Below are 13,195 nucleotides of genomic sequence, written 5' to 3' on the forward strand. Positions count from 1 at the left end.
AGCAAATTAATTATTGGAAACTCAGTGAGACTCATTTTGTAGATCCCAGATAGGGACTGCAGAAGAAAAGGTTGCCTTTGCCATTTCCTCATGGCCACGTTGGCCAAAGTCTCTTCGTGGGATTCCTTCCGTGTCCCCTCTTCCCCCTTGCTTTGCTGGGAAGACTGGTCTGCCCCCGGCCTCACTTTGCAAGCCTTCCTCGCTGAGACCAGAAATGGGATGATGGTCCCGTCAGGGCAGAATGGGGGGCACAGTGGATTTGTGCCCCTCAGCCTTAGTGATGCTTTCTTTTCTAACTGCCAGTGCTTGGGGTACATAATGCTCACGGCAGCCCTGCAGTTATGGAGGCCACACAGACCGTTCTCTTAATGGCTCCTTGGCGTGTAGCCACTGGCTATTGAAAACTCCTCCCTCCCTCCCTCTGCGAGCAGGTTGGGGCCGTGACAGAGCCGGCGTGGGAGGCTTTGCCGACGGGCCTCATTTGCAGCCCGTGAAGTCGAGGGCCAGCCTGGCTGCCCTGGTCTGGGGCCTTTGGCCAGTTCTGAGCCTGTGCATCGTGCCCAAGGCAGGCGTGTTTAGGTCTTTTTTCTTTTTTCTCATGTTTAATAGAATCTTATCTTTTCCCATTCCATGTAAAGAGAATCTTTGCCATTCACTTTTTTTTTTAATAGCTTTTTATGAACACATGCAAGAGTAATTTTTCAACACTGACCCTTGCAATCACTTCTGTTCCAATTTTTCCCCTCCTTCCCCCCACCCCCTCCCCCAGACACCATTCGCTTTTGTAAATGAATTCTGCCCTCCAGATTTTTCTCCCTCCACTCCCCAAGATGTCAAGCAATTCCACGGACAGTCATATTAACCATATTTGCACTTTAGTCATGGTTGTAAAAGAACAATCGGGCAGCTAGGTGGCGCAGCAGATAAGAGCACCAGCCCTGAAGTCAGGAGGACCTGAGTTCAAATGTGACCTCAGACACTTTACACTTCCTGTCTGTGATTCTGGGCAAATCATTTAACCCCAATTGCCTCAGCAAAAACAGACAAAAAAAGAACAATCAGAACAGAAGGGAAGAGCCATGAGAAAGAAAAAAAAAAAAGCCATTTTTCCAGACTTCATGGTTCTGCCCATGGATGGCGTTTTCCAGCACAAGTCTCTTGGCGTTGTTCGGGGACCATGTTCAGGTCTTCTCAGTCAGAACGTGAGTGATCGGTTCATCTGACTCCCCGGGAGCTGGCAGGGCCCGGCCACGGAGGAAGTAACCCTGGCGGAGCTCTTCTGGGCTTGCCCTTCCTCCAATCGCTGCAGCACCTGCCGGGCCAATCCACTCTCTCTGAAGCTTTGCTTCTCTCAGACTCCTTGGAGCCTTGAGAAGAGGCTGCTTGGGACTCCCTTTTTGCCCTCAAGCAACCTAAAACTAAGTGGCCAGTGTCAGGTGGACAGGAGAATGGAGTTGGCCCCCAGAGGCCATTGGGCCTGGGAGTCTCTGACCACTGGGCTTACCTCAGACGGCCTTTCCCCACAGCTGCTTCTGAGAATTTTGGGCGAGGTGCCCCCCAAGTCAGGGCAGACCCCCTGAGGTCCAGAGGAAAGGCTCCTGGGTAACCCCTCCCCCAGCCCCACCTGCGCCCGTCAGGCCAGTGCCTCACCCTTTGAGGAGAAGTTTCCCTTTCTAAAATAGCCTCCTCGCCCTGCCAGGCCTTGCTGCCCCCTTGTGGCTCGACCTCTAGACTTCAGGTGAGCCCTGACCTTGTTCTGGGCAGAGATGCACCAAGGTTTTCTTTAGCTGTTCTCCCAGGGGAGGGGAGCTCGTCCTAGCCCTGGGTTCGGAAGGCCCCTGGAAGGGCAGGATTGGACTGGAGGAGGGAGGTGGGGGCTCTCCCGGGCCCTCCTGTCCTGGGAGTTTGGCTCTTCCAAGAAGTCCCCAGACCGTTCCCTCAGCCAGTCTTGTGAGGGGGCTTGCTTTTCAGTGTGGGCCGGGACCGGTTCTGACTTGTCTGACAGCATGTTTCGAAGGCCTCTGGGCCTTCTGCTGGTCTCACCTCCTCCATGGAGGCGAGGGAGCGCACCGACTCGGCCCCGTCCCCAGAAGCGCAGACACGGCTGTCGGCACCTCTGGGGGCACCCAGGCTCGGGGGAGCGTGGCTGGCTGGGTGCTGGGGGGCCGCCGCCAGGCTGCGGGCTCAGGGTCTCTCTTTCTCTTGGCAGAGAGAATGTGGCCAGCCTGCAGAGTGCAAGCAGCAGTGACGCGTGCGGACGCGCGCCCCCGGGAGAGGCTGGGCCGCCTCGGACGAAGGGACGCCTCGGGAGCCCGGCCCGCCGCCCGGGCCCTTCACTCGCCGCGGCACAGCCTCGGTCTCACTAACAACGCTTACGGTTAACTTGTTTTCAAGTGCGTGGTTTTCACTTACACTTTTTTTCTTTTTGCCTAATTTGTACAGTGGTAACTTTGATGCGTTTCACGAATAGGAGGTTTCAGTCAAGCGCCCTCTCTGCCCGCCTGGGCCGCCCGTGAGCTGGCGAGCACACACAGGGGCTGGGGCGCGCTTGTGACTTGGTTAGGACAGAGGAGGTAGGACCCATGCACACACACGCATGCACGCGCGCACTCAGCGCACTCACACACACTCCTCCCCGCCCCCCGCCCCCCACCCTCACCTGCTTTTAAGGCCTCTTTATCCCAATCATCTCAGAGCTGCCAAGTAGAGTAAAGCCACGTTGGCCAGGGGGGTGGGGGGTGGGGTGGGCCGGGGGCTCGGGCAGGACATTTTCCTATTTATTTCCTTGTGTTTGTATGTACTCTGAAGTTGGGCTCGCGCGCATTTCTGAAACCATGTTTGTGACGGAAGGTCTGGCGGACCCGGTCCGGAGAAGAGGGGCTGGCGAGTCCCTCCCGGAGCGGAGCCCGAGGCCCGGGGAGGTCCCTGTGGAGGCTCCCCGGCCTCCTCCTCCTCCTCGGGGCTCGGGGGGCTCGGCGTGTAGGATTTCAGAGGCCCCTTTGTAGTGATTCGGTCCCTGACGCCCATCTCCAGCCACCATTGACTAGCAGCTTTATCAACACTGTGACCAGGCGCGTAGAGAGTGCTCCAGCCTTACCTTAAACGATACACATTTGTAACTTAACAATACGCCGTGTTTTCAATTTGTACAGAATAGTTAGGATATTCTATTAAAGTTGTGAAACAGGAACTCGGCTCGCCTCTGCTTCTTGGGGAGCTGCCTCCTCCCTTCTCCCAGTCGTCTGGTAATGAGTGTGAATGTGCGCCTCCTCCCATCGATCACCAGGCCCAGAGCCCCGCAGAGGAGCCATGGTCGGGCTCCTGCTCTGTGTCCCCCAGGAGACCCCATTCCTGTCTCTGGCTGCCCTCCCAGGGACCTTGAGCCAGTCCCAGTCCTCCAAGCCTTCCCTATCAGAGGAGACAAAGCAAGGTCCGGCCTGGTTCTGCCCTGGGGGGAGAGCCTCTTTCCCCCCCTCATGGGCCCCAGGACCACCCTGGACACATGAATCAGTGACGCAAACTTTTTATGTTGTAGCTGCATTGCTGCCTCCCACGCATCCCTCTGTTCTCCTAGAGACCCTTCTCACTGACCCATCATATTTCAGAAGGCATCGCTGATGAAGTCCCCACCCTGGGCCAGGGAGGACCCTGTGGCTCTGCTCTCCCTCACGGTCCCTCTGTGGTCAGGCCCTGCCAGTACACTCACTCGGGGTGTTTTCCTTGGCTCTGCTCCCTTCCCACTTCGCTGCATCCCTCACCCACATCGCTTCCCGAATATGTTGGGGAAAATGAACAAAAAGGGAAAACCATGGGAGAGAAGAGGGAACAAAAGGGGACGGGGCGGGAGTTGGTTTACATTCGGTCCCCGTCCTTCTCTCTCGGGATGGCGTTTTCCATCCAGAGTCTTGGGATCGCCCACGTGTACCACAATTTATCTGGCCGTTCAGTGGTGATCATCTACTCATTTTCTAATTCTTCACCTCGAAGAGAGCTCCATACATTGTTACACCCGGGGGTCTTTTTCCCTCTACTTCCTTGGATGAGGAGAGGTACTCATTACAGTAATGGCACTGCTGGGTCAAAGGGTATGCGCACTTTGATAGCCTTTGAGCCCAGCTCCACGTGCTCTCCAGAACGGTGGGATCATTTCACCACTCCCCCAACTATGCATCCGTGGCCCACTTTCCCACATCCCCTCCCACATTTGTCCCAATCTTTCCCTGCCATTTTAGTCAATCTGAGAGGTGCCAGATGCTATCTCCGAGTTGTTTTAATTTGCCCCTCGTCCATAGAGCATTTTTTCCTGTGACTATAGGTTTTATTTCATCCTCAGATTATTCCTCTCCTTCGACCCTGTATCTATTTTAGAAAAGCGGCCTTTATCCCACACTTGGCCGCCAGCTTTCCCAGCTTTGCGCTTCCCTTTGGTCTGACCTTGTCCCTTTTGCCCTTCATAATGCCCTCTGCTTCTTTGGGCCGACTCCTCCCTTCTCCAAAGACCCCAGGGGTAAATCCTCCCTCCCTCTCCCAATTTGTGGCCTTTCTGCCCCAACCACGGACCGTTATGACCTTGTTTTGGAGGGGGTGCATCACCACGGTTCTACAGCATGGCACCTTTCCTTAGTCATGGACCCCCATTTTTGTGGCATTCCCCAGTCCAAGGACAAAGAGTTTTCCTCAGGGCCTATGCCCAGAATGGAGAGTCTGGTTCAGAGCACAGACGTTTCCGTCACTTTATTTGCAGACTTCCGGGTTTCTTTTCAGAATGATGGTATCTCAGCTTCACCAACAATGTACCAGTACGGCTTATCGTCCTACAACCCCCTCACATGGTGCCGTTTTTGTCCTTTTTCCCATTTGCAGAGGACGAGGTGAGGCTTCTGGGCCGAATTTGCATTTCTTGGCGATTGGGCGCCTTTGTTGTATGTGGCAGCCATGTTGAGAACTGTTCGTCCCTTGGGACCATCGGGTCAGGGGGAATGGTCAATCCCATGTTCCCCTCAGAGCTGTGGGGTCTTTGTCCTACTTGGTCCTTTCCATGCCACGTATCCATTTAGAATATGGAGGGCGGCGAGGGGTCGCCCGGCCTGGTCTGCCGGCCGTTCCCAGCTTTCCCAGCACGGCTCCGCGGACCGGGCAATTGTCGCTCCAGAACGGGCGTTTTCGGCTTACCGTGGTCATCGGCCCCCTGCTCCATCCCAGGCAGACGGCCTGCCCTCCCACGCGTCGAGATGCCCTGTGTCTGAGTGGGGGCGCGATCCAAGGCATCTTCTCGGCCCGGGGCGTCACCGGGGACATGAGCTTGCGCTCCAGGGGCGTGATGGGAGCCGAGGCCGGGGGGACGCGAGGCCACGGGGGTCCCCGGGGCTAGGGGAGGGCATCTTGTGCCTGTCGCTCTCATCGTGGCCTCCGACCGAGCCCGTCTCCGCACACCAAGTCTTTGTAGGCAGAGGGTTTGTTGAATGGGTGAATGAGTGAATGAATGAGGGAGCCCGGCTGCTCGCTCCGGGGAGTCTCTGGGCCTGGGAGGGCCGCCGAGGCAGGCGGGCTCACCCTGGGGGGCATTGAGTGCCGAGCCAATGTCAGGCAGTCCTTGTCACTGACCCGGAAAACCACAGATGCAGGAATGCAGAATGTCAATGGGAAAAGCCCACTCAGGCTGGTGTCTCATTTTATAGATGGGGAAAAGCGAGGCTTCCCCGGCCTCTCCATCTGATGGGGGACTTGCCCGAGGACGCCGGGGCCCGCTGAAGGCTGCAGGAGGCCGGGTAGGGGCGATGCTGTGCAAAGGCCCCTGTGGCCCTGGGGTGCAGCAGCGCCCCCCCCCCCAGGTGCCCTGGTCACCTCTCTGACCTCGTCTCCAGCCCTTCCCCTCCCCCCCAGCCTCCTAGGCACCAGCAGGCCTCAACTGGCTCTGAGTGACAGAACCTGCCTTTGGGAAAGTCCCCAGAAAACCTCCCGTTCCTGGGAGGGGGGGCGAAGGCCCGAGGGTCCTCCCTGACCGGCTGCTCGGGGCTTCCCAGCAAGGGGCGGGCACGGGGAGGAGACTGGCAACTTTGAAATGGGGAGGGTCTTTGCAGGTCGGGAGTCCAGCTTCTTCACTTTGCAAAGAGGTAAACTGAGTCCAAGAGGTTCCCCAGGGAGTGAGGAGGGGGTGCCCTGAGCCTGGCATTGGGTCACGGGCCTCGTGCCCCTCGACCTTGCCCGGGGCCGCCGTTCCACCTGTTCCCCTCCCCGGGGCCTCTTCTGTGACCGCTTCACTTCTGCTCGGGGCCCTGGGAGCCACCTTCGCCTCCGGCCAGGCCGGGAGCTCTGCGCCTACGTGGGGACCCAGCAGACGGGCCGTTAGGGGCATTGCGCTGCCTCCCGTGGGCTCGTGGGGACCCTCGGCTTCAAGCCACCCCCCCCCCGCCGTCTCGGGGCCGACCCGGGAGTAGGGCAGTGCCCCCCTAAAAGCGCGGCCATTGCTGCCGCTCCCGCCCAGGCCTCCAAAGCCTCCCTGACTCCAAGCCCTCCCCCACCAGCAATCCCAACCATCGTGTCTGTGGCTTACCTGGGCATCTCTTCCCGGGACCCCGAGAGGGAGTGAGGAAGAGGAGTGGGCGCCGGGGAGGCGAGGGCAGGGTCGGGCCATGTCCGGAAAACTTGGGGGCCGTGGCAGCGAGCTGCTGCTTCCGGGGCAGCCTCCGTTTTCTCCTCTGTACGATGGGGAGAAACCCTTTCCAGAGGTGTGGCCCTCTCAGCGGGCAGCCCCCGGGATCATCCTCATCCTCCTCAGCCCTGGGGTTCGTGGGGCTCAGAGGGAGGCGGAAGCGCCACAGGGTGCAGAGGCCCGGGCTGGGGAGAGCCCGACGCTCTGGGCATTTCTGGGGTACGGCCCTGCTCTCCCCCCGTCTGGCAGCCCCCCGCCCCTGATTCCAGGGGGCTTGAACCCCCCGCTGGGGCCTGGCCTCCGTGTAACCCCCCTGGGAGCAGCTGCCTTCTGTGCCCCAAGAGGTGGCCCAGACGTCCGGCTCCCCGGCTTGGCTCTGCCGGCCCGGAGCCTTAGTTTCTCTCCCGTAAATGGGGGGCTGGGGAGATCATTTGCCCCCCCTGCAGACGGACGGTGGGGCTACACAAACTGCTGCAAGCCTTGGAGCTCCAGCGCCCAGCAGGAGCTACTGGGCCAAGCCAGGGCACAGAGCGGACGCCAGTGGCCGGCCGGTTTCTTTCCCTGCCGGGAGGCCCGGACCCAGCAGCCCCTCGGGTTCCCCGCTCCAGGGGTCTGCAGGCCGAGGGCGGGGGGCTGCTCAGTAGTGGGAGGCCCACGGGATCCCCCCACTGCCTTTGGCCACCCCCCGATGTCGGGCCTCGCTTCCCCTCCTTTACCCCCATGGGTGCAGGGCTCCCCAGGGTCTCCCCACGGGCCCCTGGCCGTGCTCGGGCTGGTGGGGCCCACGAGCGGCCCTCGGGGCTTGGGCACTTCCAGGGAGGCAGCGCGGCCCGGGGAGGCCGGAGTCGGCCCGGGGAGCCCGGCCTCAGCCGGGGCCACGAGGCCGGGTTGTGTCCGCCGGTCCCTGGTCATTCAGAAGGCAGACGGGAAGCGAGGCCCAGGAGGCCGCAGGGGGAGGGTCAGCTCCTCCCGGAGCCCAGGGCCAGCACGGAACCCTGGGGGCTGCTGGCAGTTGGGGGGCAGTTAGGGCAACGAACAGCCTAGGGACCGGGGAGAAACGATCAGAAGTGGATGGCCCCTGGGGCCGGACAATCCAGGCAGAAAGGGGGGCAGCTTAGGGTCATGGGATCCAGCGCGCTGGGGAGGGCTTGGGAGAGCGGGGTGTGAAATGTTCAGGCTCGGACACGTGGGCTTGGGAAATTGTTGCAGGACCGGCTTCTTCCCCCCAGGAGCCGGTGGTTGAATACTGATACGGATCCACAACCTGGCCGTCCCATGGGGATGACTGTGATTTTGTGGGGAGCACTCCCGGCCGGGCCCTCGCCCCCCTCAGCAGATACCTTCGGCTTCACCTTCATGATACCCTCACAAATGGATAAATGAGAAGAGGGCTGGGGGCTGGGGTGCCAGCGGGCGCCGCCCTGCAGGGAGGTCCCCGCCCCAGAGAGCCCAAGAACAAATAACCGGGGCTGGCTTTCACCCTTGGGCCGCCAGGGGGCGTCACAGGGCTTGAGATGCTGCAACTCCAGGCAGGGAGACCAGAGTTCTAATCCAACGGTGGACCCTTCCTTCCCGGGCGATCCAGGCCATCGCCGCACCACTGCTGCCTCAGTTTCCTCAACTGAAAAATGAGGCTACAATAGTAACTTTCCCCGTGGGCTGTTTGTAAAGCACTTGGGACGCCATAGCAGGCGCTTAATAAATGCTTGTTTCCTGCCCACACTATCCCAGGCCCTAACCGGCCGGGGCTGGGTGGATTGATTTGAATTCCAGACCAGTGTGAGCCGGGCCAGGCGGTCCCGCCCTCCCGGCCCCCGAGCCCTCCTCGGCCGGCCGGCTCTCCCAGGGTTCTCCAGGCGGCGCCCGGGAGCTGGCCTTCGCTCGGGAGGAGCGGGCGTGAATCACTGAGCACACACGGGAGGGGGTGACGCCTGGGCGCTCCTTCCTCCGCGGCCTCGCCCAGGTCCGGCGGCCCGGGGGGCAGCTGCAGGAAGGGACCCTGGGACCGAAGGGGGAGGGGGCTGGGGGCCAGGAAGGGGCCCTCCCCTAGGCCCGGCAGCAGGGGGCCCCTCTTGTCAAGTGGGACCTTCGGGCCCCTGGAAGCCTCGGCTGCCGACCAGTTATCTGGACTCGGGAACCGGCGGGAGAGGCTGGGCGGCCGCCTCCCACGCTTCCTCTGGTAAGGGGACTTTGGTCTCCGGCCTCCACCCCTGCAGCACCCAGGCTGGGAGCGCAGCCCGGGAGGGCTTCCCGGAGGAGTGAAGGGCTGAGCCCCGACTGTGCTCCCGGCCAGCTGCCGCCCTCTGCCCCGCCGGGCCCCCCATGATGGCCGAGCTCAGGCCTCCGCTCTGGCTGAGGAGGCTCGGGCCGCGAAGCCTCCTGAGGCGCAGAATTCAGTCATCCCTTCCAGGAGCAAGAGGAGCCAGCCTCTCCTGGAGGCCGGGATACTCCTGCCGGCTCGCCCGTCCCCCCCCCCCTTTAGACCCAAGGGCGCCTGGTGGGCTTCAGGAAAAGGTGGCCGAGGACGCTTGTGGCTCTTCCCCGCTCCCACGTGAGGCGGGAATGGCCAAGCGCCCCCCGGTGGGCCGGGGCCCCACCTGCTGAGCGCCCTACAGATGCCCCCTCCTTGAGCTTCATCCACCCCGGAATATTATCCCCTTCTGCAGAGAAGGAAACTGAGGCAGGCACTCCCCCTTCCCTCAGTAACTCCAGGGGCTCCCTACTACAGGATTAAGCAGAAAATCTCTGGCATTCAAGGCCTTTTACCAGCCGTCTCCCCTCCCCCAGTCTCAGGTCCAGGTCGGGCTAAGGCTCCACTTCCCCTTTTCCTTGTTCCCGCCCTGGAATCCCCCCCCCAGCCTCCTCCTCTCAGCGCCCTTCCCGCCCCAGGTCCCCCACGCCCCCTCACCTCCAACTTTCCTGCTGCTTCCTGGGACTGCCCCAAGGCTCTCCAGCACACAGTTGGTGCTTAATAAATGCTTACTGACTGCGGCTGGAAGCGCTTTAAAGCGTGGGCCCTTTCTCTCTGCTTTGGCTTCTTAGGGTGGGCGCTGGGGGGCTTCTCTGGGCTCGGCCCAGGCTGTGGGCGGCAGGGGAGAGAGACAGGGCCATGGAGGGGAGACCAGGGGGGGATGGAGAGAAGGGAGATGACAGGAGAGGGGAGAAGAGACAAACGAGGAGGGAGGAGAGAGACACGAGGGAGGAGACAGAGACGCAGGAGACGGGCGGAGTCCCGGCTCCGATCCGCCTCGGACGCGTCCGCTCTGGACCTGGCCGAGCTTGGCTGCCTCCTCTGCCTCAGTTTCCTCAACTAGGTCCTAACTGTCGGCAGCCGTTCCCGGGCCGTTCTCGCGTTCCTTTGCCTCCCGCCCGCGGGGCTCGGGCGCCTCCTTCTGCACCGTGGGGCGGAGCCCCTCTTTTCGGGAGCCTCGTTTGCACCCGGGCACGAGGGGGGCGAAGGGCCGCCGCCCCAGGGGCGCCCGAAGGAGCCTGGCCGCGAAAGTGTGACTGACGTCTCCCGCGTCCTCCCGGGCCCCCCGCGGTTCCCCCTGCACCCTCCCGCTCGCCCCTGAGGCTGCCCGCCCCTCTGGGAAGGTCTCGGCGCGGCCGGGGGGGGGGATGGAGGTGCCCCTGAGAATCCTGGGGAGTCGCACCCAGGAGCTGCAGAGCCGGGGCGGGGGGGAGGGCGCCGAGGTGGGCAAGCAGGAGGCCCGGGGGGGGGGGGGGGTTGAGGGTCCGAGCTCGGCGCCCTCCTGGGGAGGGCGAACCCGGGAGGGTGTGTGCGCGTACCCGGGAGGGTGTGTGTGCGCGCACGCGCTCCTGGGGGGAAGGGATGGAGATGAAGGTTCCTACTGCCCTGAGAGTGTCCCCCAGGGGAAGAGCCTGGTTGGGGCGGCTGAGGGGCTCCGGTCTCCGGGTCCCTCCCTCTCCGAGTTCTGATTGGCCGGAATTTTCAATGGGCGGGGCCTTGGTCCGGACCCCTCCTCGGGAGCTCTGGGGGGAGGGGCACCACAGGAGGCGGCAGAAAGATTCTCTACCCATTTTACAGACAAGAAAACCGAGGCCAGGCCTCCGGGACCGGCCGGGCTGGCCACGCCCCTCATTTGACAGATCTGGAGCCTGAGCCTTTGACGCCCCCGGTGGGAAAGAGCCGAGGTTCCGCCTCCCAATCCCAGCCCTCCCTCCTCGCCGTGGGCTTGGGCCCCGGACCTGGCGTCCCTGCGCCAACGTTGGCCACGCTCCGGCTGCGCAGGAGCCCCCTTGGGCCCCTCCCTCCGGGCTCCGGCTTCGCGCCCGCCCCGTCCCGGCAGCCCCCACGCCCCGCCTCGTGGCCTAGGTGGCAGCAGCCCGAGCCTGGGGCCAGACCGGCCTCGGCCGCCCCTGGCCGCCCGCCCCAGGAAGCGGAGCAGGTCCGCGGGCAGCGAGGGGACAGACGGGCCTGCTGTGCATGCCGGGAAGCTGGAGGTCACCCAGGACCGCCCCATCTCTTTGGTTGTTAGCATTTATTTAGCACCTACTGTATACAGGCATTGTGCCAAGGACTGAGAATTTAAAAAAAAAAAAAAAAAAAGGCGGGGTGGGGGGTAAAAGAGGGTCAAAAATCTGAGCACCAAATTGGAAGCGAGGCTCACCTCAGTAGCAGACTGAGGCCCGGGGAAGCTAAGGGACTAGCCTCTGATGGGAAACAGCCGCGGGCGGAGGGGCGGGCGCTGCCCGGACGGTCCAGGACGGGGTGGGGCCGGCGCCCACTTAGCCTCACTTTCTCTAGGCCGGCCGGGCCGCGGCGGCCAGCATCCTTCCGCACACAGTTAGCCGGGAGGGCTCCCTTGGTACCAAGGACAGAGGCTCCTTCCCGAGACCGCCCCCTGGGGCCCTGAGAAGGGAACTGCCCTCGCTGGCGGCCTCCACGGACCGAGCCTAGGGAAGGGGGGCGGGGAGCAGGGGGGGGCGGAGAGCGCCAGTCCGAGGAGGTTTGGAGAGGTTTCCCCTGGGCAGGGAGGAGCTCATTGGGCCCCAATGCGGAGAGCGGGACCAGGGACACCCGGCTCCCTCCTGGTACCCAGGAAGCCCCCCCCCCCCCCCGCCCGCCCCCCCAGCTGGGAGGGAGTCTGTCCCAGGGGCTTGGTGGGGGAGGACGGGCTGGGGAAAATCAGCTCCCGCCCACAGGGGAATAATTACAGAGGAGCCTTTTATGAGAGGCAGGGAAATTGGTGAGAACCCGGCTTCCCTCCGCCTCCTCCCTTCAAATTGCTTGTTTTGGGGGGTAATTAGCGCCTCAGCGGCTCATCCTGGCTTGGGGAGTGGGTGTCCGGTCCCGCGGGCTGCTGGAGGGGCAGGGCCGGGTCTCTCCTGGGGGGTCTGTTTGGGGGAGTCTGTTTTGGGGACCCCAGGAGGAGGCCAGGGATTCGCCTGCGGGGAGCTAGAGCCCAGGCCCAAGGAGGCCCGGCCTCCAGGAGCTTCTGCCTTCCCCTGCACCAGTCCTTGCATGGTGGGGGAGGGGACCCCTGGACCCTCCCCATCCCCAGTGCGCTGCTGGGGCTGCCTGGGCCTCCCGCACTCATGGGCCTCTCCAGGCCGCTGAGCCTGTGGATGGCCCTGAGAGGCGATTCCAGAGTCCGGGAATGGCCTCTTCTTGGATGTGGCTCTGGGAGGGCCGATGGCGCCGACCTCCATGTCAGCAGCCGGGAAAGGGGCTGGGCCTCGTCTCAGAGCTAGTAGAGGCTGGGCCTGGAGCCCTGACTCCGAAATTAGGGCCCTTCCCAGAGGCACACAGCCTTTCCCTGGTGGGCTTCTGATTGTCCTGTAAGAGAGGCAGTGGGGTCCGGGAGCCCCAGCTAGAGAGCAGGAGCTGGGTGTGAATCTCGCCTCTGGAACAGGTGGTCCTCAGTTTCCTGCTCTGTAAACAAGGGGCTTAAACTAAGTGGCTACTGGGGCCCTTCAGGCCTGGGCCTGGCCTCCCTGTGCAGCCTTAGAGCCAAGGCCTTCCCCAGGCAGGGAGGAGGCAGAGGGGACGGGCTGGGGGGAGGATGGCCTGCAAGTGAGAGGAAACCTTAGGCAGCTAGATAAGATGAGAGGCAATGGGCCTCCCCCCCTCCCCAGGGCTCCAGGAATGTCCTTCCCAGGGCCCCAGGCAGAGAGGGCTAAGCTGGCGCTGGGGTGGGGGCTCCTGATGCCCACTTAGCACTTTTCTGGGTCCTGGCACCCACCTGCCCCTTCTCCGGGGCTCCCGACCCCCCTCCCAGGCTTCACCCCCCTGGAGGGCCAGCTCTCTGAGGATGCCGCCGCCTCTCTCTGGCTCTCCTTAGGAAAACTCCCTGGGCTCCCTTCCTGGGAATCCCACTGGGGAGGACTCCCTTGAGTGGGCTGCCTCCTCCCTCCCTTCCTCTCCTGGCTCCTCCCACTGCGGGGAGGGGAAGTCCTCTTCCTGGGAGCTCCCTGGTGGTCATGGCTGAGCCCCCAGCTCTATAAACAGCCTCTAGGTCCCCCACCTAGTGTCCCACAGGCTCCCACTTGGGCAAGGTCAATTGGCCAGCTCTGCCCCTC

The 13,195-nt window shown here is 62.7% G+C and overlaps 1 protein-coding gene across 5 annotated transcripts in view; it reads left to right on the plus strand.

Moving 5' to 3' along the window:
• The window catches only part of NAP1L4 (nucleosome assembly protein 1 like 4), a 28,114-nt gene extending 24,924 nt beyond the window's left edge, over nt 1-3,190 (plus strand). For 4 of the 5 annotated variants that reach the window (XM_074276179.1, XM_074276181.1, XM_074276176.1 and 1 more), the window contains one exon: nt 2,210-3,190. In XM_074276179.1, coding sequence (XP_074132280.1) covers nt 2,210-2,248 — 39 coding nt within the window. In that variant the 3' untranslated portion in view covers nt 2,249-3,190. Of the gene's footprint in view, nt 1-2,188 lie in introns of all 5 variants that reach the window. The other variant, XM_074276183.1, reaches the window with a different exon arrangement.
• Nucleotides 3,191-13,195: the final 10,005 nt, after the last annotated feature.

Source organism: Sminthopsis crassicaudata, chromosome 6 (genome assembly GCF_048593235.1).
Source record: "Sminthopsis crassicaudata isolate SCR6 chromosome 6, ASM4859323v1, whole genome shotgun sequence".
Classification (NCBI taxonomy): domain Eukaryota; kingdom Metazoa; phylum Chordata; class Mammalia; order Dasyuromorphia; family Dasyuridae; genus Sminthopsis; species Sminthopsis crassicaudata.